The 24,064-nt window shown below is 39.4% G+C and overlaps 4 protein-coding genes across 9 annotated transcripts; 1 reads left to right on the top strand and 3 right to left on the bottom strand.

Moving 5' to 3' along the window:
* Positions 1–643: 643 nt before the first annotated feature.
* On the top strand, positions 644–8,286 carry LOC131335282 (respiratory burst oxidase homolog protein C). 3 transcript variants are annotated; one of them, XR_009202485.1, is made up of 14 exons: positions 644–1,503; positions 1,659–1,869; positions 2,169–2,331; positions 2,791–2,839; positions 3,088–3,201; positions 3,740–4,165; positions 4,273–4,656; positions 4,765–4,860; positions 4,963–5,078; positions 5,240–5,342; positions 5,600–5,673; positions 6,229–6,785; positions 7,556–7,753; positions 7,789–8,286. XR_009202485.1 is itself a non-coding variant. In XM_058370571.1 (13 exons), exons 1-13 carry the CDS (start codon positions 1,099–1,101, stop codon positions 7,663–7,665), a joined length of 2,808 nt encoding a protein of 935 aa, XP_058226554.1. In that variant the 5' UTR covers positions 644–1,098; the 3' UTR covers positions 7,666–8,286. The 3 variants fall into 3 exon arrangements, 1 of the variants encoding a protein (XP_058226554.1); XR_009202486.1 differs by having other exon boundaries at positions 7,556–7,759; positions 7,795–8,286; XM_058370571.1 differs by having other exon boundaries at positions 7,556–8,286.
* A 2,597-nt stretch (positions 8,287–10,883) lies between these two features.
* Positions 10,884–17,527, bottom strand: LOC131335281 (uncharacterized). 2 transcript variants are annotated; one of them, XM_058370569.1, is made up of 12 exons: positions 17,418–17,527; positions 17,058–17,186; positions 16,744–16,867; positions 16,513–16,652; positions 16,270–16,414; positions 15,719–15,897; positions 14,614–14,854; positions 14,101–14,187; positions 13,794–13,939; positions 12,939–13,046; positions 12,483–12,571; positions 10,884–11,540 (listed from the first exon to the last, which is right to left on the bottom strand). In XM_058370569.1, exons 1-12 carry the CDS (start codon positions 17,484–17,486, stop codon positions 11,060–11,062), a joined length of 1,938 nt encoding a protein of 645 aa, XP_058226552.1. In that variant the 5' UTR covers positions 17,487–17,527; the 3' UTR covers positions 10,884–11,059. The 2 variants fall into 2 exon arrangements, with proteins under 2 accessions (XP_058226552.1, XP_058226553.1); XM_058370570.1 differs by lacking the exon at positions 14,101–14,187.
* A 706-nt stretch (positions 17,528–18,233) lies between these two features.
* Positions 18,234–19,945, bottom strand: LOC131335279 (germin-like protein subfamily 3 member 4). Its single transcript, XM_058370568.1, has 2 exons — positions 19,284–19,945; positions 18,234–19,009 (listed from the first exon to the last, which is right to left on the bottom strand). Exons 1-2 carry the CDS (start codon positions 19,381–19,383, stop codon positions 18,399–18,401), a joined length of 711 nt encoding a protein of 236 aa, XP_058226551.1. The 5' UTR covers positions 19,384–19,945; the 3' UTR covers positions 18,234–18,398.
* A 72-nt stretch (positions 19,946–20,017) lies between these two features.
* On the bottom strand, positions 20,018–22,943 carry LOC131335278 (inositol polyphosphate multikinase beta). 3 transcript variants are annotated; one of them, XM_058370565.1, is made up of 2 exons: positions 22,789–22,943; positions 20,018–21,116 (listed from the first exon to the last, which is right to left on the bottom strand). In XM_058370565.1, the coding sequence occupies exon 2, from the start codon at positions 21,094–21,096 to the stop codon at positions 20,209–20,211; it is 888 nt and encodes a 295-aa protein (XP_058226548.1). In that variant the 5' UTR covers positions 21,097–21,116; positions 22,789–22,943; the 3' UTR covers positions 20,018–20,208. The 3 variants fall into 3 exon arrangements, with proteins under 3 accessions (XP_058226548.1, XP_058226550.1, XP_058226549.1); XM_058370567.1 differs by having other exon boundaries at positions 20,018–21,105; positions 22,789–22,922; XM_058370566.1 differs by lacking the exon at positions 22,789–22,943 and adding an exon at positions 21,813–21,915.
* Between the last annotated feature and the right edge of the window lie 1,121 nt (positions 22,944–24,064).

Genomic DNA, 24,064 nt, shown 5'->3' with positions numbered 1-24,064 from the left:
TTAAACAGATCATTGTAAAAAATCATCTTAGTCGGACATCAATAAAGGAAATCGAGCGAATAATCAATCAAGTCCTCACCAATATCCGACTGAGTTAATTTTTTTTTACAGAAATCCTTATAAAATAATATTTTAAACATATTGAGCAGCTCCGATCATTTATGTAGAATTCCAAAATGAATCATGCACAACGTGGTGTGCATTTCATGTAACACCAAATGGTGAACCCCCATTAGTTTTGTTGTAAGTAAGGTGATGAGAAATAAAAAAAAAGTGGATGGAGTAAAATAAGGGGATTCAAATAGATGAGAAATTGATTTTGTTACTCCCATTTTGTTAATGTCTCCCCTCTATAAACACTTGTAAAAAACACTTGTAAAAAAATGACGTTAACTAAAAAAGAAAATATTCCTAGCAAAATCAGCGGGAACGGATGCTCCACGATTAACCATAGATGCATGATGTATGTGTTTGTTGTAGAGTGACATGATCAATGGGACTGACTGACTGGTCAGACATGGGGGCCACCCCAATTGGCCCTCCTCCCTGTCCTCCATCATCTCGTCAAAGCCAGAGTGCGTGTTTTTTGAAATCCATTTACATCTTCTGTTCTTATTATATATAGTATATATATGCCTCATCTCACCATCGTTGGAGAAGAAGCTCAAACAACTTGTAGAGAAAAAAACATCCAACCAAGAAAAATCCAAACCCGAACAACCCCCCCTCCATTGCTCTTATTCCACTTTCTCCTTCATTTCTTTTTCATTATTAAATACTCCTACTTCTTCCAGAGAGAGAGAGAGAGAGAGAGAGAGCACATACTACTATATAATACCCATAACATATGGCTTTATAAACCCACAAATACAATACAATTGGTTTGTGGGGTTTATAGATTACATCTTCTTGGAGATTCAAGATTTCAGTGGTTGTTAATTTCACTTAGTTTTCGTTCGTAGACATTTTATATGTACTGATATAGACTTGAGTTGCTTTTCCGGTAAATCGATTTTGCCTTGTTTCTAGTTACGCCTTGTCGACCCTACGAATTCTATCTCCTTGTTCTCAATTTTCAAGAGTTTTGAGTAGACCCAAATGCAGAAAATGGGAACGGACGACGGAAAAGGTGAATATCCAGACCACCGCCACCACCGCCAACACCACTCCGACACCGAGATCGTCGGGGCGGACAGGACGAGCTACAGCGGCCCAATGAGCGGCCCGCTGAACAAGCGCGGCGGGGGCCGCAAGAGCGCCAGGTTCAACCTCCCGGCCGACTCCGCCTCCCAGTCCTCCAGCGGCGGCGGCGATGACGACCAGGCCTACGTGGAAATCACGCTCGACGTGCGCGACGACTCGGTGGCCGTGCACAGCGTGAAGGCGGCGGGAGGCGGGGAGATCGAGGACCCCGAGCTGACTCTCCTCGCGAAGAACCTCGAGAAGAGGTCCTCGTTCAGGTCCTCTTCCATTGTCAGGAATGCCTCCTCGAGGATTAAACAGGTATAATAAAAACTTTATATCCAACTCAAAAACTTAAACCGATTCTTCCGTTGCAAAAAAAAATACAGTAGAAATTTTTTATCCAACCAAAAAACTTGAGTTATTGAGTTTCAAACGTAATTGTAAAGCGACGTGGAATTGTATTTCCTTAACAGGTTTCGCAGGAGCTGAAGAAGTTGGCGTCGTTTTCGAAGAGGCCCCGGTTCGACAGGAGCAAGTCGGCGGCGGTGAATGCTCTGAAAGGGCTTAAGTTTATCAGCAAGACCGACGGCGGCACTGGGTGGGCCGCCGTGGAGAAGAAGTTTGATAGTCTCACGGCTAATACTAATGGGTTGCTACATCGATCCCTCTTCTGTGAATGCATAGGTATTTTCGACTTAAAAATTCAATTGTCTTAACAACTATAGAATTTTCCACTTAAATTCAATTTTGATTTAATTAATTGCCATTTGTAATTTAAGTTGTGTACTATAATTTTGATAATAATTGTTCTAAAGTCTTGGAAGTTGAACAACCAAATTTGGTTTTTGTCCGCTCAACCCATTTGCTAGAAATTGATTTGCTTCATTTTTTCGGATTTCTTGATCGGGTCCGGGCCTTTTCTAGTTGTTCGATCGAGGCCTCAATTTGAATTGAATTTTTTCCTGTTTTGATTGCAATGGCAGGGATGAACAAGGAGTCCAAGGAGTTCGCCGGAGAGCTCTTTGATGCACTTTCACGGCGGCGGAACATAACGGGGGACTCAATCAACAAGGGGCAGTTAAGGGAGTTTTGGGACCAAATTTCTGACCAGAGTTTTGATTCCCGGCTTCAGACATTCTTTGACATGTAAGATAATTGCTGAAATTTAAGTCCTTTTTTTTTCCAACCGTTAGGACTGTTCGGATCAGTTTATGTACATATTAATTACTAGTCCCCTTCCCGTCCAGTCAGACGTATGCCATCGACATTAGAACTAGAAAATTTTAAAAAAAAATTACTTTTTTTGCTGCCTGCTCCAATAATCTGGTCATTTGAACGGGAAGTAAATTCACCAATCAACCGGACTAACCCTTAGGAAAGTACAGTATTTTATAACTTGTTCGTTTGGGGTACTCAAAATTTCTGCGCACGATCTCCAATAAATTTTATTTATTCATTACGCTTTAAAACTTTACTCAAAATCTAAACCGAACAGGTTCAATGTTCAAGAAAATGAAAGGACCATACCTTTTCTGGTCATCTTCTGCAATTCCATGATTTGTGGAGTAGTCTTTTGGAGTTCAGTTAATGATGGATTTAATGCAGGGTTGACAAGGATGCTGATGGGAGAATCACTGAAGAAGAAGTTAGAGAGGTATGGGCACATTAACTGATGAGTTGACTTTTGTATGGTTCGATATCTTCTTTCCAAATCCATTGGGTCAAGGGCTCAAGGCTCGGTAAGAGGGGAAGAAGAACAGTAGCAGTAATTTTATTTTTTTTGGTTCAAAAAAAACGTACTTATTTATTTTTTACCCCCAAAATCAGCAATTTCATGTGGGTCTGTGTCAGATTGGCTTAATCTCTAAGTAAATGATTAACGTAATTAATTTGAATTTGCAGATTATCAGCCTCAGTGCAAATTGCAACAAATTGTCCAATATCCAGAAACAAGCAGATGAATATGCAGCACTGATCATGGAAGAGTTAGACCCAGAAAACCAAGGATATATCATGGTAAATACCAAGACAAAAATTAAGTACCAAGATAATTAAAACACATTTGTATCATAACCTTATTTTTAGGACTTATGAGAAAATCGAACTGTGCTACACACACAGCAATCTGTGCACAGATTGTGCACAGATTTTGTTGTGGGGCCCACCACAGGTCCCACACAAATCATCCGACCCGTTCATTAAATGTAAAACATTTTTTCAAGGGTTCCCGTAAAAAATAAGCTTAATCCAATACCTATAGGTACTTCATCCAACCATCTAACTTTTCATTCAGATTTCCGGATAATTAAAAGTTGTATGATTGGATCGAGTACCTATAGGTATCAGATTGAGATTATTTTTTACAGGGACCCTTGAAAAAATGTTTTACATTTAATGAACGACTTGGATGATTTGTGTGGGACCTGTGGTGGACCTCACAACAAAATTTGTGCACAATCTGTGCACAGATCGTATGTGTGTGTAGACTTTCTGGAGAAAATCCATCTGTTCCTGTCCGTTCGATAGTAATGTAGTAATGTTTGCTGGGAAACAGGTAGAAAACTTGGAAATGCTTTTGTTGCAAGCACCGAACCCTACGAGAGGGGGAGGCGAAAGCCGGAACTTGAGCCAAATGCTGAGCCAGAAGCTTAAGCCCACACAAGAACTCAACCCTATAATAAGGTGGTACGGAAGCGCCAAGTACTTCTTGTTGGATAATTGGCAGAGAGTTTGGGTGATGGCACTTTGGATTGGGGTTATGTTGGGGCTATTTCTTTGGAAATTCTTTCAGTATAAAAACAGGGCCGCGTACGATGTGATGGGGGTTTGTGTTTGCATGGCGAAAGGCGGTGCCGAGACTCTTAAGTTGAACATGGCACTGATTTTGCTACCCGTTTGTCGGAACACCATCACTTGGCTCAGGAACAAGACCAGGTTGGGAGTCGCAGTCCCTTTTGATGACAACCTGAACTTCCACAAGGTAATTCGATCGAAGCCCTTTTTGGTTTTTGGCGTGCGCAGCTGTTTGGTATTGTTTCGATTTTTCTGACTGTTGATGTACTGACGAAATGCGGATGTTTGTTTTAGGTGATAGCTGTGGCAATAGCTATGGGAGTAGCAATACATGCAATCTCCCATTTAACATGCGACTTCCCTCGCCTTATTCACGCGGATCCAACAACGTACGAGCCAATGATTCAGTATTTTGGGTACCAACCGAAGAGCTACTGGCATTTTGTGAAGAGTTTTGAAGGGATCAGTGGGATTATAATGATAGTGCTAATGGCAATAGCCTTCACACTGGCATCCCCCTGGTTTAGGCGAAACCGAGTAAATTTGCCCAAACCCCTCAAGAAACTCGCTGGTTTCAATGCCTTTTGGTACTCACACCATCTCTTTGTCATTGTCTATACTCTCCTCATCATTCACGGAATCAAGCTTTATCTCGCCCACAGATGGTACAAGAAAACAGTGAGTTTGTTGATCAACCGTGTTTATCTTTGATCTTATGATGACATGATTTGCCTTAGAATGAAATATGCATCCTTACACCGTGTGGTCCGTGTTTGGCAAATGCAGACTTGGATGTACTTGGCGGTTCCAGTATTGCTCTACATCGGCGAGAGGTTGATCAGGGCATTCAGATCCAGCATCAAGCCAGTACAGATACTAAAGGTAAGCATTTTTCCTCTTCTTTTTTTTTTTTGGATTTTTTTATTTTGCCAATCTAATACAGAGTACAAACTTAACGTATCAATTACGGATTGGAATTTGAAGGTGGCTGTCTATCCGGGAAATGTATTGGCGCTTCACATGTCAAAGCCTCAGGGATTCAAGTACAAGAGTGGGCAATACATGTTTGTCAATTGTGCTGCTGTTTCACCATTTGAATGGTATAACAATAAGGCCTTTACAGTGCTCTTCTTTTTTTTGGCCAAATCGACTAGATTGTTCTATCGAGGATCACAAAAAGGGAAAAAGAAAATCTAGATTGTTCAATCGATAAATTCACTACTAATTTATGCTGGGTTTTTTTATTTTATTATACCAACAGGCACCCATTTTCCATTACTTCATCTCCTGGAGATGACTACCTGAGTGTTCATATTCGAACTCTCGGTGATTGGACTGGACAACTCAAGACCGTGTTCTCAGAGGTGTGTACTTTCCTAGTCCTTCTACGAATCCTAGTACCGATGCTGGGATAAACTTCAAAATTAATTTCGGGATACCTGAGCGTGTTAACTAGAACTCTCTGCCGAATTTTCTACAAACGTGAATTTTTTTTTTTTGGCTCGGCGATAAACATGATTTGTAGCTTGAACTACTAGTGAATCTTGATTTATGTATATTTTGTTGAGAATTCAACAGGCTAAAACTAACCTCTGCTTGTATTTTCGTTTGTCTTTGTTAGGTGTGCCAGCCACCACCTAATGGGAAAAGTGGATTGCTCAGAGCAGACTGCTTGCAAGGAGAAAACAACCCTAAGTAAGTCATTTTTCTACTCCTGAGTCCTAATGCATACAACAGATTATTAAGCAAGTCAACTAGGCCGTGTTTGGTTCTAGGATTTTAAGAAGGGAATTCTAAAGTGAGAGGAAAAGAAGAATATATGTTTTGACATTCCTAACGCATCCAATTCCCATCTTCTCCCCCTCCAAATCATAGATCCAAACACGGCCTTAGTTGTACGAAGAGATCAACAGCCCAAATCTTGTCCTTCATCACCCAATATCCAAAGATTCTGATCATGTCACAACCCCAATAATGTTACCAGAAAGTAATTTTCCACAGCATAGATCATGACATTTAACTTTGACAAACATGTGTTCACATCATTTTTTCGACTGGGATAAAAAAGTATAAGAGGAAAAAATTATTTTTCCGGCACCTTTTGGAGATTCCTAGAACATGGTTTTTCTCTTTTCTTAAGGAAACCTCTTTGTTGTGTAATAGAATCATCCATTGCCTTTTTGCAACTGCTCCTAAAAGATGAAGTGGTCCAAAGAACCGGAACTGACGAGCATTATTTTCTCTCTACAGCCTCCCAAGAGTGTTGATTGATGGTCCCTACGGAGCACCAGCACAAGACTACAAGAAATATGAAGTGGTTTTGCTGGTGGGTCTGGGAATCGGGGCGACACCGATGATAAGCATTGTCAAGGACATTGTGAACAACATGAAGGCCAAGGATGAGGAAGAGAATGCTTTAGAGAGTGGAAATGGTGGTAGAAACACACCATCAACTTCTCCATATAACAAGAGGAAACCTGGATCACAAGGGACTAATTTCAAAACAAGAAGGGCATACTTCTATTGGGTTACAAGGGAACAAGGGTCTTTTGAGTGGTTCAAGGGGATTATGAATGAAGTGGCTGAATTGGACAATAGGGGAGTCATAGAGATGCACAACTACTGTACCAGTGTGTACGAGGAGGGGGATGCGAGATCCGCCCTCATCGCCATGCTCCAGTCCCTCAACCATGCCAAGCACGGGGTGGATGTGGTCTCTGGCACGCGCGTGAAATCGCACTTTGCCAAGCCCAACTGGCGCAATGTTTACAAGCGCATTGCTCTCAATCACACAGACTCCAGAGTTGGTAAGTAATAGTAACAATTCAAATCAGATAGATAAAAATACATCTGGACGGAGAACAATTTTTGGCACAAATAGTAAAGTCCAAGTCTATGCCCTAGATGCATATTTGGTGTGCCGCTACACGTATTACGTTATGTGCCAAAAATTCTGTGTCTCTAGCATTATTGATTCGAATATCCATTTTCTTCCTGTCATATCAAAAGAATGATATAACTCCGCATCTTAGTGGTAATGCTTTCCCGAATAGGCAAACAATCCTTTGTCTCTGGCATTACCGATTCGAATATCCATTTTTTTACTGTCATTTCAAAAGAATGATATAACTATGCTTCTTAGTGATAATGCTTTCTTGAATAGGAATAGACTTAAAGTGATTTTAGGTTCTAACCTTTTAAAAGAATGATATTAACTCCACATGTTAATGATAAACGCTTTTCCTGAATACGACACACTCAAAGACTTGAAAGACTTGAAGCAATCTTGGGCACGTAAAGTGAAGTGTCTACACTAGATTCGTCTTTGGTGTGCGCGCGAGACACGTTTTACTTTATGCGCTTAAAATTATGCATCCTAGTACTACTGATGTACATTTTCTTTCAGTCATCTCAAGCCAGAGGTAGTGCTTTATTTTCCTGTGCCTTGATAATGATGGCAATTATTTTTGTGAAAGTATTACTTTTAAAGTCACATATGCTTGATACTGCACATGATGCTGAAATATACTCTTATCTCTTATGGCTGTTGATTTTTTGTCTTTTTGACAAATGCCAGGGGTTTTCTACTGTGGGGCACCAGCACTCACCAAAGAGCTAAGACAGCTAGCCTCTGATTTCTCCCACAAGACCTCCACCAAATTTGATTTCCACAAAGAAAATTTTTGAAGACCAATAGCCCTTTTGGACAATTCCTTCTAGTAGACCTAAACAACCCACCATCACCTCTCTCTCTCTCTCTCTCTCTCTCTCTCTCCTCTCTCTCTCTCTCTCTCTCTCTCTCTCTCTCTCATGTACAGGGATTCTCGCCGCATAATTTGATGTTTGTATCTCCACTATGGTATAGTATTAGTAGTGTTTATTACTCCATAATATATCCTAGAGTAGAGCTTGCAATGAATTATGACAGAGTGAGGTGAGGTGAGGTGAGGTGCAGGCAAAAAGATAGTGGAACCGGTCCTGTTTGGATGAGGGGCCAACCCCACCACCAATCTCTGGGTTAGGTGGAATCCGGTATTAAAAAAATGTCATGATTTTATAAGGTTTGGTAGGGACAAGTCTGTCCGATTTAGTGGACAACTCCATGATAAGGATAATGGTGGTGTGTGAGGAAGTAGTGCTAGTGGTGGTGGAGGCGGAAATGGAGAGATACCAGCCACCCACCGACATGTGATTGACTTTGAAATGTATATGTAATTCATTCATCTTTGACATATTGTGTTGATGGCAATAATAATTGTATTGGTTACATGGTTGAAATTCGAACTTTGAATCAACAATTCCATTTTTTCGTACTACTATTCTTTGATTTTTTTTTTCATTTTGAATCAACTAGTTCCGTTCAGTTAAGGTTCTTATTTTTTAAGTATTTATTTTTCGTTTACGAGACAGATCATTCTCTCACAATACATCACCTTTAATTCAAAACATAAATTTACTTATTTTGGTAAATGGAACACATTTGTCAGCTTATAAACATTACTATTTCAAAAATCTAGAGAGAAAATCAGAAATATACTGAAGATTTTTCCTTGATATATTAGGATGTTCGGGCTAACATTTTTGAGAAACAACAATATACCATCAGAATTATGTTGACGAGAGATCAAAATTTCGACACCAGCAACTGGGTGTCCTGAAACAGTTCTTTCATTTTTCGTTTGCACCTTGGCACGATCAATATATTCCCATCTCCCACTGGGCCACCTTTAATTCCCTTGTCCTCGGTTACATATGCACTCGCACTCCCAGTCTTTATTCTCGCAAATTTTAGAACTTTAGAATGTTTTTTGAAGACGTTTTCACGCTCACGCACGCCGTCCCAGCTCAGGTACGGTCACGCGAAGTTTCCTATTCATAGACTAAACTAAAGAATTTCTGGTCTGTATGTTATTATTAGTATTAAAACTCCACACACATGACCCTAATTTAAATGCATGTGGAAAATTAAATATTGTACAGGTTCCACACAACCCAAGGCACACGCTCAACAAATTTAATACAGTATGTGATTAGTTGAAAACCGTCGATTGATTACTTTAGGATACCTAAAGAATCCAAATTAAATCTCGTTTTTCTTATTGCATCCTTCTGATAATAATAAGATAAGACAAACAGGAGTCCTTTTCAAGGTGGTTCGATTGCTAATTTTACGGGGTTCATTTTTCAATTCCCATCGTACAGCTGGCCCCACTTTGTTAAATTTTTCCTTAAGTTGGGGCAACGAGGTAGATGTAATCAACCGCAAAAGGTTAGGCCAAATGTGTATGAGAAAACAATTAAAAGACTTGTCTTCCAAGAGATTGCATGTTCGAATCTTACGAAGGCTAAACATTTCAAATTTTGATGTCACTGGAGATTTGTCCGATCGTTAACTTCAGATTTCAGAATTAGACAAAGCACATTCGAGCTGGCCGAACATCCAAATATAGAAAAACAAGGTAGATGCAATGGACCATAGAAGAGAGACGGTCCACATGGCACATGGATTGGGAATAACCCCATTTTGGATGGAAATAGGGAGCTTCGTACCATAGAGAAATAGTAAGATATAAACCACTTTATTTGAAAGGCTGCTCCATTGTGTAGCCTAAACTGTTTGACCCAATAAAAAAAGAGGAAAAGCCGGTGTCAATAATTTTGTAGTGGTGGACGTAATAATTTGGCAAAGGAGTGTGGACCGTATCAGAAAATTATTTTTTAGCGGTGGACGTAATAACTTGTTACAATAGTTATTTGGACAAAAAACTGAATAATAACCCAGCAGGGTGATGAGATTGATCCCAAGATTAGTCAAGATGTGTGTAATCAACACCTAAGTAATACCCGGGGGAAACCCCAAGGGTTATCTCGGTTAGTTGGTGGGTTTGCTCCCTACACAATTGATCAAGTTTCAATTCTTAGGATCAAGCCGCAAGAAAGAAAGTAAAATCTTATGAATTCCCTAGTCCCGACGCAGATGACCTACCTTTGATTGGACCGGAGGAGCGATTAGTTTAGATGCGCGTAAGCCGACTCAAACACCCCTAACCGTCGAACCCCAAAAAAAGAAAAAGAAAAAAGAAACCAACAAATCACCCTACGAATGAACTTGACATATCAGTCATTTTAGGCATACAATGTCAACACTCGACAGCTATGTCGGTTTTGGGTGAGTGCATTGGCCTAACAAGCACTACACAATACTAGAGAGAAAGAAATGTAATCCAAGTTATACCCGATTTGAATTGTTCCCTTTACCTCCCATTTTCTACCTAATGTGGTTAGCCGACATGAAATTACGTATGCTAGATTTTTCTTCCTTGTACACTTGCAACTAAAGAAAAGAAACATGCTGGTCAAATCACATTCCATGAGAAGCTAAGTCAACTTGGATCACCAAATAGAAATTTTCAACTATCTAGCCTAAGTGTCTAACCAGGAATCAAAGAATTGAAGTCTGTCGTCAAGGGATTTGATCCTGGGGAAAGGAAAGAGAAGGGTAGATGACAGCTAACTAGATCTAAAAGGTGCTAGTGTCTAGTGATATTGAGCAGACACGAAGCAGATGAAGATTGCTACGTCTTCGTCTTCGGTCTGCTAGTTGGGGTCATTTTTATTGCACACGAATTCCACTTTTCATTTGTAACCAACCTCGTTTGAAATTCAATTTTCTTGCCACATAGAGCCCCACACAAAAAATAAATAAATAAATAAAAGAAGAAGCTCTTTCATGAGCACATCTTGTGCTGAAAGCTAGAAAGTACCATGTAATACAAGTTTAAAATCATTTTAGGAGGTAGAAACAGGGGAATCTACAAAAACAAATGACTTTTGAAGCACGAATGAATGTATCTTAAGCATAAACTCAAAAGTAATGATGCACAGAATTGTTTCTGGATAAGAACAGTGAATTCACTTCCAGCATGGAACTTTTGGTTGATTTTCATTATAATTCGTGCCTTACAGACAAAACTGTTTCGTATGAAAAACATGATCCTATGCATTGCGAAATATAGTAAGCGCAAGGAAAAGAAGAAACCACTAACAAATCCACTGTATCTGTCCTGCTAGAATCTCTCCTTCATCTTTGTCTTCTTTTGATCCTTTGGAAATTGGGTTTGATTGGCTGGCTAGATGGTGTGCCCTGGTCTGCACCACAAACAGGTTGGAATGGGACGAGAGGTGCCTTAGTTGGCACCAGAGGTGCCTTTCTTTTCAACTCCCTTGGGACCTCTAGCCTCTCTAGTATCCGAGACGTTTTCACATCCAGTTGCCTGTTACTGTCCTGTGGTGATAGAACTAGACGATCATACTTAGGTTGGAAAATACAAGAAGGAGAACTTATCTTAGGTGCTTCACTGACGATCAGGTTTTCCCATTCTTCAGTAACACGAGCAGAATCTCGGTCTTCTTCTCCCATTGTTGGATCCGAATGTGGGATTTCCTCTTCTATGACAACAACTTTCGCTGTTGGCTTTGAGGGTACAAAAGCATCTTCTGAAGAATCACACTGGGTAGAGTTCCGTTCAGCGGTCACCTCTTTCAAGATGGGACGTATTGACCTGGGACATTTGTTACAAGTTCAAGGGATTAGACTAGTCCATAATTTGAAACTTTCACCACTCACAACAGATTGAACTCAGGCAATTCGGATTAACATTGCTAGTGTTTTGAACGAAGCCTGGAACAGTTCTATCTAACATTGCTAGTGTTCAGGTTTCTAAGGGGTTTCACCGGTGAGGTAAAGCCATGTCTTCTAGTGTAGCTTGTAACTCTAGTACCTGTAAACTTCACAAGGTATCTCTAGTAGGAGTATTGATGCATTTCTGAAATAAGATATACAAAGCTAGGACTGTAATTTCTCCCAATACAAGGAATTACACTAATTGCAATGCCGAACAGACAACATGGACTCGTGCAAATGATTTGGAAACAAAGGTTGCATCCCATTGTTCACTCGAGAAACTTTCAAGTGCCTCTTTGGGGGTAAAGAAAAAGCTGGTTTTATATTGAAACATAGTCATGAGATAGGATTTGGTTGCTCTACAAGGAATTCACTAGTCTGGACAATTAACTTCACCACCCCTTTCAACAAACTCATAGGCTGAGACCTTCGAAACCCAAGTCACTTAGCCAAAATCACTAGGGATTTGTAACCAAATAACTAGGCGATGACAATCCCTTGGCCGACAGGTTCATTGTCAGGCTTCCTCAACAAATTGACCAACTACTCCACTGAATTTAAAGAGAGGACATACTAACAGATGGGCATTGGCAATAGTGCCATATCCAATTGCAACCAAGAAACGCTCCCGAGATATTGATATCTGATCTCTGTAAGGCCCTTACAACGTCATCTTAACTTACGGTTTACCCAGCATATAATCAACTAAGAAGGACAATCAAACTACAATAAAAAGGGTCATCATTACAGGAGGCTGTCACTCCATCACTTTTTAGTGCAGAAATGAAAAAGACTGAAGGTGAAAGAACAAGATAAGTACCCCAATTGCAAGCTCTCTTTAACAAGCAAGTTTAGCTTTTGATGGAAACCTCTCTCATGAAGGAATGGGTTGTATTCTCTTACTTCCATCTGTGAAGAAAAACACTAATAAAAACAAGCACGGAAAACTTATTCTTAGGGTGGACAGTGAACAAGAATTATAGCCCATGCTAGAGAAAGTTGTACTACTCTTTCAGAGCCGATATAACCTATAGAAAACCCAGCACATCATGAAGTTTAAGATCAACAAACAAACTATACCATCCTATTGCCACCCTTATTGAGAAACTTGGAAATCTTGTCCAAGAGTTCAATGATAGATTTTAACTCCTTGCACATTAAATTACCCTCCAGTTGTATAGCGTGTTGAATAACTCGACTTTACCTTTCTTGAAGGGCATCTACATCACATTATCACATTGGCATAAACCAAAAAAGATAATGAATAGTCTCCAACCTTCAGCAAAGAGGCTTGAATGGAATTTTTTATCTCATTTGTTGCTGAGGAACCCATAAGCTGACTAACATCGGGTAAAGGTAAAACTTCTTCCAATCCTGCAAGTCGCTGCATGTTCAACAATACTTGGTGAAACTAAAAAGAAAATGCCAACACTAGAAGTCTATATTAGTGTCAAGGATAAAAATTATCACCCATCACCATCTTCTAGTATAAATTGTAAATTCCAGATCACTCTCAATTAATTCAAGGTGCAGTGTTCAATTGAGCAGCTAGATTTGGAGTCATGGACAAAAGAAATTCCACCGAAAAGGACGACAAAGACCAGATGAATGAAAGATGAAAACATAAAAGAAACAAAGAAGTGACATACACGCCAGTAAGATGGAAGCGGAAGGACAAAGTAAAGAGATGGTGTCAAAAAGTCTACGAAGGTGGTATAATGGGGGAGGGAATGGGTCGGAGAGTTGCAGAGACCTGAAACGAAATTGTAAACTACTGTAGTCATCTCCATTCCCTACCTATAGCATTGTGAGTACACCATCTTGGCGTCTTCACAACTCTCAGACTCCCTCTACTATTCTTTGGTTTCTTCCTCATCCTCTGAATATTCCACTTACTGTCTTGCAACTCAAAGGTTATGTTGAGATACACATGGTGTAACTAGTTTCACTTGTTGACATCTCGTAACACATAAAAGGTAATAAAATACAGTACTTGGAAAAAGGAGGAGGTTTCCAACAGCAGTTATATCAGGGAGTATATCCATTGAATCTAGAAGGGAGCAAAAGTGGGAAGAAACCTCGCAGTAAGTAGGTGAGACTCGCACAAAATGAGATGAAAGAGAGAATTTACCCTGAGAAGCATTAATCCCTTTTCTGAAGGTAGAAGAAGATAATAGCAGTGGAAGAGAGCCTCCCTCATAGTCTCTATATTACACTTTGAAAAGCAAACTAAACCTTGGTCGAGGGAATGTAGTGCACTGCAAAGCCCTGAAAAAACTGCCAAACCAAAGCCCTTTTTCAGAAGTTGAAACAAATAAGAACTCTTGGAACTATTATTCATAAGTTAAACCAGATAATTAAAGTTTGCGCAAGATAGAAAATCTCTAATTTCAGTTTGATGCGGCAAATAAGGAAGTCAGAGAATGACTTTGACATACGTTGAGTGTTTAGCTCTGACTTATCAATTTCATCTGATTCATGGAAAGCTGATGGACCTACAATGAATGAAGTCCCCATAATAAGCCCTGTTTTCATACCAAAAAAGGAGAGTTAGCTTTGGATGCATACTGCAACATTGCATACAGGGAAGTTGAAAAAATTCCTTATTGTAGCTCAAATGATGAATGTGGTAGACCATAACCATCATCATTTTCCAATAACCTATATCATGCGCCTAATGACTGTGAAATGTTTGAGGCTAAAGAGGAGGCAAAAGGTTTAATAACCGGATACGGAGTAAGGCAGTAAGCATTACAAAGTTATATTGAAGTGTTGAGCACTAAATGTAAAACAATTTTTGCAATTTTCCTCAACAAACTGAGCTACTAGTATGGCGATGAAAAGGATATGCATGCATTAGTCTCTTTTCAGAAATTTCAACTAGCACGGAAGTTTTAACCCATTTATACTGCACCTGGGTGTTTTGGAGTTATTGGTGCTTCGAAATTTACCTTCATTCACGGACCCCAATTTAGTCCTTTCAATAACAATCAAGTCAACTGGCTGAGCAACACGTTCGAGCTTCACGCAGTTCTGGAATGAGGGCAGAAATAGAACCGTATGTTCCCCAATCTTCACAGAATTTTCATCTAAATCTGATTTTTCCAGATCATCGCCCGTAACTGAACAAGAAGCCCGCTTGATTGGTTGTCCAAATTCATCATCTAATGGGATGCCATGACAACTGCATGTCTGATCTCCATAGCATCAATAATTACATTTCTTACTATACAACTCACTCGCAAAGAAAAAGGGTAAAAAATAATAACAATAATTCATAAAATAACATCAATATTTCAACATTTCATCACAGCCAGCGGCACCAACAAGATATGGGCAGGACTTGAAAGCACTCTAGGAATGCAAAGATGTACCATATTCGGTACTCTAGGCATGCAACAATGCTACATTTAGTACTCTGTAACAACCACCAGAGTATTTCCTTCTGATAAATAGTCTTTTCAGAGACAACAAAAGTATGACAAAAGAACATAAAAGAAATGTGATAATATCGCCGGGGAGCTTGAGAGGCCAGGTCACCAAGATCTTCTACTCCATCTTAGTCAACTGTAAGAGCCGAAGAGGTATTCTCTCTCTCTCTCTCTCTCTCTCTCTCTCTCTCTCTCTCTCTCTCTCTCTCTCTCTCTCTCTCTCAACCCAGTTATTAAATTTCTTCCTTATGGAGAACTTAGCCTACTACAACAGCACTGCCTTTGGAATTTTTCCGTCTGATTGAACTCTGTATTCAACATGATTTACTTAAGAGAAGACATTAAAATGAGGTAGCAGGATCCTCAAATAAAATAATATTTTTTTCCTCAAACAAACAATTTCAAAGATAGAAGCACCGGTAGTTGATAGTGTAATTTTTGAAAAGCAAACTACAGATGTTTCAGTTTCTCAAAACCCTCCCCAATATACTAAACCAGAAATAACCATTTAGAAAATCATTTATCTGTCTGTAAATGTAAATCAAATTGGTGATCAACAGCTTGAATAATGCAGATCAGATTAGATGCATCAGAATATGCACTCATTGGAATTTCTGTACGGTACCTGACAGGGACGGAACTCATCAATTATGTGATTGGAAGATGCAGACAAATTGCAGGATATTAGGTTCAGAGAGCCAAAAAGGGTGCTCTTGAAGATAAACCGAGCCTGTAATGGTTCATCCATGTCATCCTTCAACTCTTGTAGCCATTGTTTTACCAGACCACATAATACTTGTGCATCTGTAAATTAACCATTTTTATTAGTCTTCCACATATACTCATACTGTTTTCCTGCTTGGGGTAGATCTTATATACCAAATGCAAACGTAGTACATACAAAATCCATCTTACAGATACTCCGCAAAGGGGATTCCGACATTTTGTATCTAGAAGGACTAACTCGACGCTGATTATGGGTTAAAGAACAAGAACCAGACCCCTCTCTGCTATCTTCAGCAACTTTGTACTCAAGCAGGGCTGATGATGAACATTTTGTCCATAGATGTTCCATTTTGTGTATTATGAGGTATTACTTAATCAAATGGTATTCCACTGGAATTTAAACATTCAACATTGACTAGCCCCAAAGACAAAACAAGAGATGTATTTGACCTGGCATATAGGCACGGAATGAGCAATTCTCAAGATCAGAAATATGCTTCACAAAGTTGCTGATAGTTTCAGATAAATCACCAAGATGGCTTGATTGTTGCTCCAGCAATAAAAACTCAACCGAAACACACTTATCTGCTGCCTCCTATAAAAGAGCCACCAAAAGGAAATTCAAAATTCACAGAGGATGTCGGCGAGTGGAATTCATGACAGCATTGAGGAAACTTCGTGAATTTTCCTAACCATGAGAATATCGTTCATAAGTGAATCTGGATTCTCAACCACACATGTGCTGATCAGTATCACTTTTCTTGAAAGATCTTTCTCATGACCACCCCAAGAGTACAAAACTTTGTTGCTTAGGATGCTTGCAAGTTTCACATCTGCTCACAGTGATGAACAAGAAAGAATAAATCAAGTGATGTTTGTGTTACACGTGCATACACAAGCACGATAAAAATAGAGAGATATTACCGCAACAGCAAAGAGCTCCGCTGTCATTGAGCTCAGGCAAGAAAGCATTGGTAGGCAAGTTGTTGACAGCATGGTGGAAATCACGGAGATTGAAGTTTCCTCTCGGTGTGTGTGCCACCTTCAGCTGTTCGCAGTATTAATTAAATCAGAAACCATTGAATTTTAACTCATCCACGGTTTTTATATAGGCAGCAAAACCCTAATTTCCATGTCAAATTCAATTCTACTAATAGAAATCCTTTTTTATCATGAGTTTCACTTGAATCCATCACATTATGCAATAAACACACGATTGCAGATAACGAGGCAAATACCTCATCTAAACAAGTAATCCGATTCTTGTAGAGATAGCACAGGCCAATTCGATCGCTGAGGGATTTGAATTTCGGTATCTCCCCGATTGGAGCCCAAACAGCGTAAAAATTCGCGAGTTGCAACAGTGACTACAGAAATGCACACAACAAATCAATTTCGGATAGTTGTTCCACTGTACGATTATGATTGTGAGTACAAGAGGTTGATCGGTTGCACAACTCAACGGATACACAATGTATGCATACGTATACGTATAGAGGTAAGATATAAAACCTGAACAACTGAAGGGACTGAGAATTTCTCTTTGATCGTACACACACATTATGCGCGCAAATGCTCAACGATACGCATATACTTACTTGCTTCAAGTCTCGAAGTAATGAAGGCGGTAGGCTCCGCAGATCCAACACGAAGCATAGCATCACCATTTTTCCCTCTCTCTCTCTCTCTCTCTCTCTCTCTCTCTCTCTCTCTCTCTCTCTCTCTCTCTCTCTCTCTCTCTCTGTGGTTTTGCCGTCGTTGGCGCGCAATGGTAGCTTCTAGTAATAAAGTTTGAAAGATGCAACGGAATGTGACTCGAGTATTTAAACGGAGGACATAGCCTCCTCTATTTTTTTTATTTTTATTTTTGAGAAATAGGACTTATACTATGAAATTGGCCTGTTGGGATTTACGGTCTCTCAATGGTTCAAATTTGTGAAAAAAATTCAGAGGAATAGATAATTTTCGGAAAAAACCTTGTTAAAACACGAATATTATCGGGATAGACGATCAAGATTCAATTGCAGAGGCTTATCTGCAATCTAATTGTTGAGATGTCGGATTCATTTTTTGACGCTAATTTTCTTTGGCAATTATTTTCGCATTTTTCGATTGTTTCTCTTTTCCTTGGCAGTGTCGCAGGTTTAAAGAAGAACGATTGGGCAAACATTTAGTACCAATTTGTAATCGAAAGACCCATAACTTAAAAGATTGTTGAAGACAATTAACCCCTATGTTTCAGTCTCGAATTTAACAAGGGAAACAAATGTGGTTTGCCCGCATTATTTTTCACTTTTTTAAGACTTGACGTCCATCCGGATCAACTTACGCACATCACTGATTCAAGAAATATTGATGAAAACCTATACATATTCTCTTCAATTTTCATCCCTCAACCAAATAAAACAAGAATGTTTAATAACTTTTCTTTCGTCTTCCATTTCCATTCACTATTTCGAGATTCGGAAGAACTGCATAGCAGCAGGGGAACTAAATACTAAACTCGAAAATGACTCCCCAAGACACAAAATAAATAGGATGCCAATACATCAGTTAACAAATTGACGACCAAATATTCTTCAAGTCATAGTAGCGGCCAAATCCCCAAAAAGAGTCACATTTTCAGCCCTGTCCACCTCCAGTTTAGCAATAGAAATCAATCTCAGCTTCAACAATTTCATCACCTCTGAACCGAACATGGCACCAGAGATGCTCACCAGCCCAGGATTCTGGCTATTAAGCACGGAAAACCCGACGGCAGATTCGAAACCTGAATTCAAACAGAAGTGCAGGAGTCCCCTGGGAAACACAAATACGTCCCCCTCTTTGAGAGTCCTTTGGAATAACTGATTTTGGGTATCGATGAATCCAGCAATCACAATGCCTTTGCTAACGTAGAAAATCTCGGAGGCTCGGGGGTGAGAATGCGGCATGACTAGACCGTCCACCTCTAGGTCGGTCCTGGCAACAGCTAGGCCAAGGGTGTTGAGTCCCGGAAATTCCAAGGCAGATAAGATGGCAGTGAATGAGCGTTCAAGGTTGTCAGTATCGCCCGGTTGGTTCAGCTTTGTAGACTTGAAATCGGAGGCTGTGACGGTGGCAGGGTTTTTACACGGGAGTCCGTTTATGAAGATGGTTTGTTGCTCCGATGTTGATGCCGGACATGTGTCCTGGAGGCTTTCACTGTCCACTGCCAAGGAGAGGTTGATGAAAATCAAGGAACAAGATGGTAAGAGAATGCAGAATAGGAAAGAGGAATTTTTCATTTTGGTTTGATCTTTTGATGCTCAAGGCTAATGGGTTTTTCTAATATTGTTTTCGTGTTATATACTGGAAAGGTTTTGAGGTTGCAACAAAGGGAAGTAATGTCCTTTGGAGCTTGGAGTTCACTTCACTACTATATCCTAGAAGTGGATTATGTTGCAAGAAGTGTGTTGCGTAAAAGAAAGATGGGATGCACTTACCCACACACAACCATGATCTGCTACCACCAATTTCACCAAAACGAATCGGGTTCCAGACCCGCTTGCTTCTAATTGCAATCAGAGAAACCAAATAATTCATTTTATAACGTCGAATGTACAATGAGAGAAAATATAAAAGGAAAACCCGTCGAATGTACTATGTAAATTTGCAATATAGAGGGAAAGGCTTGCTTCTGAGCCAGTAGATAAACTTCAAGAACAACATAATTGGAAGGGTGATCAAAGGTAGAATCAAAACATACCTGGAAATACTTATCAAGAAAATATATACACCTGCAAATGTTGTTCTACACTATTCCCTTCCAGCAAAGACAAGTCCCTCTATGGTAGCACAGCGAGTAAACAAGTTTCCCTCAGTGACAAAGGGAAATTAAGCACAAGCACAGATCGACGAGAAAATAAGAACCTTGTCATCTATGGTAAACAAACATCAAATCTAGGTATCCTAACGCATTATAGCAATCATAACATTCCCCTTCAGTAGTAAGCACTAAGAAAAGTTCACTACTCATTTTTGTTTTTTTTTGGGTTTTTGAAATTCAGAAAAGTTCACTACTGTATATGCTAACAAAGGAGCTGCAGCTATCACAAAATACTAAAATAAAAAAATAAAAGCCAACCAGAAATAGTTACTACAGTTGATGAGGTGAAAGATTAAGCACATAATGACGCAACTGAGTAACAAAAGCGTCAACATGTAATGAGAAAGGAAAGAGAAGAATCCAGTTCAAATCTCTTCAGATAAATTTAGTAATGTGAAGAACATTGAGACTCATGCAGTAAACTACAATGCCAAGCCTGAAACTAAGCAATTCAGAAAATGCCCTAGAAAGGCAGTACAGACTGCTAGCAGCGAAATTAATGATTAAAAGGCTCATTCCATAGCACCATTGGTGTTACACAATCAGTTCCTCTCAGAGTCCTGCAGACAAGATTTGGGAGGGCTCTCAACTGGACCAGTAAGTATCTCCGAAACAAACTTTATAAATGAACAAAGCCCACCCAAAAAGTTATGATCAATAACACCTCTACCTTCCACAACATGCGCAAAATCAACCAGTTTGACCTCTGCACATGAGCTCCTTCCCTTCAAAGCCAACTCCTTTTCAAACATCATAAGCACTGAACAAGTATAGAAATGGAAAATAGTTTGATCTTCAAACCATGCTTTCAGCTCCAGAAGTTGCGCCAAAATCCCGTTCGAACCCCCATAAACAGTAGACGCAAAAGCACAATCTGGATCCGAATCTGAGTCCGCTGATACATTAGACGAAACAAATTTCCTCAGAATTACTCTAACATCCTCTGCCGAAAAACTCCGGATATACCCTTTGTCGGGTTTCCAATATCCTGATTCTTTGCTTCTGTATATCTGGAACCCCGATATCCTGAAACCCAATTCTGTACTTGTGCTTTCGCGATCTTTCTTCAAGCATTTTGCTATATAGTCCTCAGATGCTCGTGGAGGCCAGGTTCTGGTGCCGATTTTAATGTCCATGATGGATGGATTTATGTGACTTGAGGCAAGGTCTTGCAAAACAAGGTGAGGACACATTCCAGATCCATCAGATGCTTGCACAAGCTGAGTGCCATGGAATACAGGAAAGAACCTACGAATGTGATCTGGGATCTTCTTATTGGAAGAGAATGAGGTATAGAATGCTACTTCATTGACCCCACGTTCATCACTCTGGAGAGGCTTGTAGAATCGTCCCGAATCATCGACAAGGGGGCCAATCTTTCCATCAATGGCTTGGTGACCAGCAACTTGATGAGCTGGGACCTTAAGCATGTCTAGAGACTGTGAAGGACCTTATAGCAAAGATCAAAAATAAAATATTATTCACTTCCGATCAAAGGTATAGAATGGTCAGAGGTAAAATAAATCTTCCCTGAAGAAATGCACATAAAAATATGGAGTAGGTGTTGAGTTGCCAAGAATGCAGAATCCCCGACTTGCTCTGGCACAAAGAATGGGAACATGGTACGTCTCTGCCACGAGACAAGCTATAAAACATATTCCTATTGGAGTTTAAGTTACTTATCGAGTTCTTTTGACAATTGGGCATCCAAGGAAACACTTACCATTTGGATGCCATGTTTTCCGGAACCTGATGTTAATTAAAAAATGCAATGCTAAGAAGGGAAAATGTTCTCCAGAGTCCAAAACACAACGATAGATAATTTTCTCCATAATCATTGGACCATGAAAAAAATATACTCCCTCCATTTTGGTTGTCTTTTTTTGATGTTCGTGTCAGTTTTCAATCATTTATATCTTCCAATGTGAACCTCCAAAAATATGCAATATGAATCTTATTTGATAGATTTCAATTTGTTCTATAATACAAAGTTGTAGAAATCATGAAAAACATTATAGATTGAAAGATATACTCAATAGACATAAAAGAGACAAAAGGAATAATGTACAAACAAAATGGGACAAAGGGAGTATATCAGCTATAGCCTATACATTTCAGACATTTAAAACAATAATAATTTCATCACCTTAAGTGAGGGGCTGCCAAATCCCAATCTCAAAGGTTGTGATTCGTGAAGAATTCTCTAGATTCTAGACTAGAGACACCATTACCACCCTGGACAACCTTGTAAATGGCTGCACTGCTTATAAACTGTATGAAACAACCATAATAGATAGAGCCCAATAATTCATTACCCGGCTTTATCGTGGTCCATCCAACTTTAAATTTACTGTTTTCAAAAAGTCCTCTATTCGTATTCCTAGAGAACATATATGCTCATGTTTGCAAATCCGCATATTTGACAAACAAGAGGGCTGATGAAAAAAATTCACTACCCTGCTTTATCGTGGTCCATCCAACTTTAAATTTACTGTTTTCAAAAAGTCCTCTATTCCTATTCCTAGAGAACATGTATGCTCATGTTTACAAATCCGCATATCTGACAAACAAGAGGGCCGATGAAAATCGCTACTACTACAGTGTCAGTTAGATTTTAACCTGGTAAAACTGAAAAGCTTTCTGACACTTCTCCAAACCCTTTGCATCTACAAGAGTAACATAACCAAAGACAACTACTTTTCCTTTGATCATGCTAAGTGCAATTGCTTACAATTTTCTTATCTTCAGGTGTCTTGCGTCGACCCCCGACGCATTTTGCAGAAGAAAAAAAATCTGAGTAATCACGAACGGAAGGTTTTGCTGATACAGCAAAAGGGTCACCCAAACCCAATTCATAACCCAGTGATTACCCTCAGTATAAGTGCAGTTTATGCCTTGGTGATGGGTTTTGGTGACAATAGAAGAATCTATAACAACATTGTTTATAGAAACTGACAGAATAATCCAACAAAAACAAGTTACAAGTAGACTCGTTCAAAATGGGAGTCAATTCACGCATTCAAGAAGAACTGTGCATATATATGTGTGTGTATATAGGTATATACGGATATATAGACGAAATCTGTATATGTTTATGCATACACCAGGCAGTGCAAAGTTACCTGTTGAACATTCAGCACTGGGTTACCGGCTCAAACGCGAATCGATTCGAGAATAATCACTGGGAGAGCTAACTTTCCGATGCTGCGTGGTCTTCCACAGGTGGTGATTGGTGTTTAACTGTTTATGCCCGTCTTTGGGGTTTTATTGCCGGATTGTCATTTGGGTCGATCCGAACCCGCCTTTTTGAGCGGTCTCCAAGGATCTAGGTAGAGCTGTCAAGTGGGGCACCCACGGGTTATAGGCCGGGGGCCCTTTAGTGGGGATCCCACATCTCTAATCTAATTTTTCTATCAGAAATGCTGCTCGTACAGCAGGTTTTACACAAACAGCGCGTACAGCGCGCGTTTGGGCCCGTCTCGGGTCCAAAAAAGATAATCGGAGCCGCTCATTTTGTTCAATATATTTTTCTTAAGGTCATTGTAAAAAATCAGCTTCATCCGAAAACGATAAGGGCATTTGCGAAGGGTCCAAAATCTCTTTAGAATTCTTTTACATGGATTTTGGACACTTCGCAAATGCCCTTATCATTTTTGGATGAAGCTGATTTTTTATAAGGACCTTAAGCAAAATATATTGAACAAAATGAGCGACTCCGATTATCTTTGTTGGACCCGAGATAGGCCGAAACGCGCGCTATACTCGCTGTCTATGTAAAATCTGCTGTTCCAGTAGCAAGGTCCTTTTTTCTATAAGCATTAGTTTTTATTTCAAAATTCATCTTTGCAAAAACACAAGATTTTAAAGGAATCTTCTTTTGTCAGGCCTAGAGAGGTCAAATGGTCCACATGATAGTAGATGAGATTTTTGTGAACTTAATATCAGTTGTACCGTACTCCTATGTTGTTATTAGAGAGAGATAAAGATGGGATAGATTAGATGAATATTAGTATTTTCAACTATTGGATGAGGAGGGAGGTAATTCGGAAAAATGAGGTCTAGCTAGTATTACTCTTTCGACGGTGTTGGCTATTAATCCCTTCTGAGAGCTGATAAAGGGCAGTTAAACCCCATTCCAAAACACTTTCTTAAAAAATAAATATTTATTTTACATTTTCAAACTCATAAATAAAGTAAATGAAAAATAATTTTTTAATTTTTTTGCACTGTATAAAAGATCTCAATAAGATCTATTAAACAAGATTCATATTGATAGAAAAATTTATTTGCGTAAGTACATGATTTTTTAGTTTAAAATTACCTTCTTAAAAAACGAGGCGGTTCCGGGAACCCTTAAAAAAACCACCCCGAGTTCCCGATAGAATTTTGATGATCCAA

This window comes from Rhododendron vialii, chromosome 8a, assembly GCF_030253575.1.
Source record: "Rhododendron vialii isolate Sample 1 chromosome 8a, ASM3025357v1".
Lineage (NCBI taxonomy): Eukaryota > Viridiplantae > Streptophyta > Magnoliopsida > Ericales > Ericaceae > Rhododendron > Rhododendron vialii.
The sequence above is the reverse complement of the archived record's forward strand: the minus strand, read 5'-3'. Positions and strand labels throughout refer to the sequence as shown.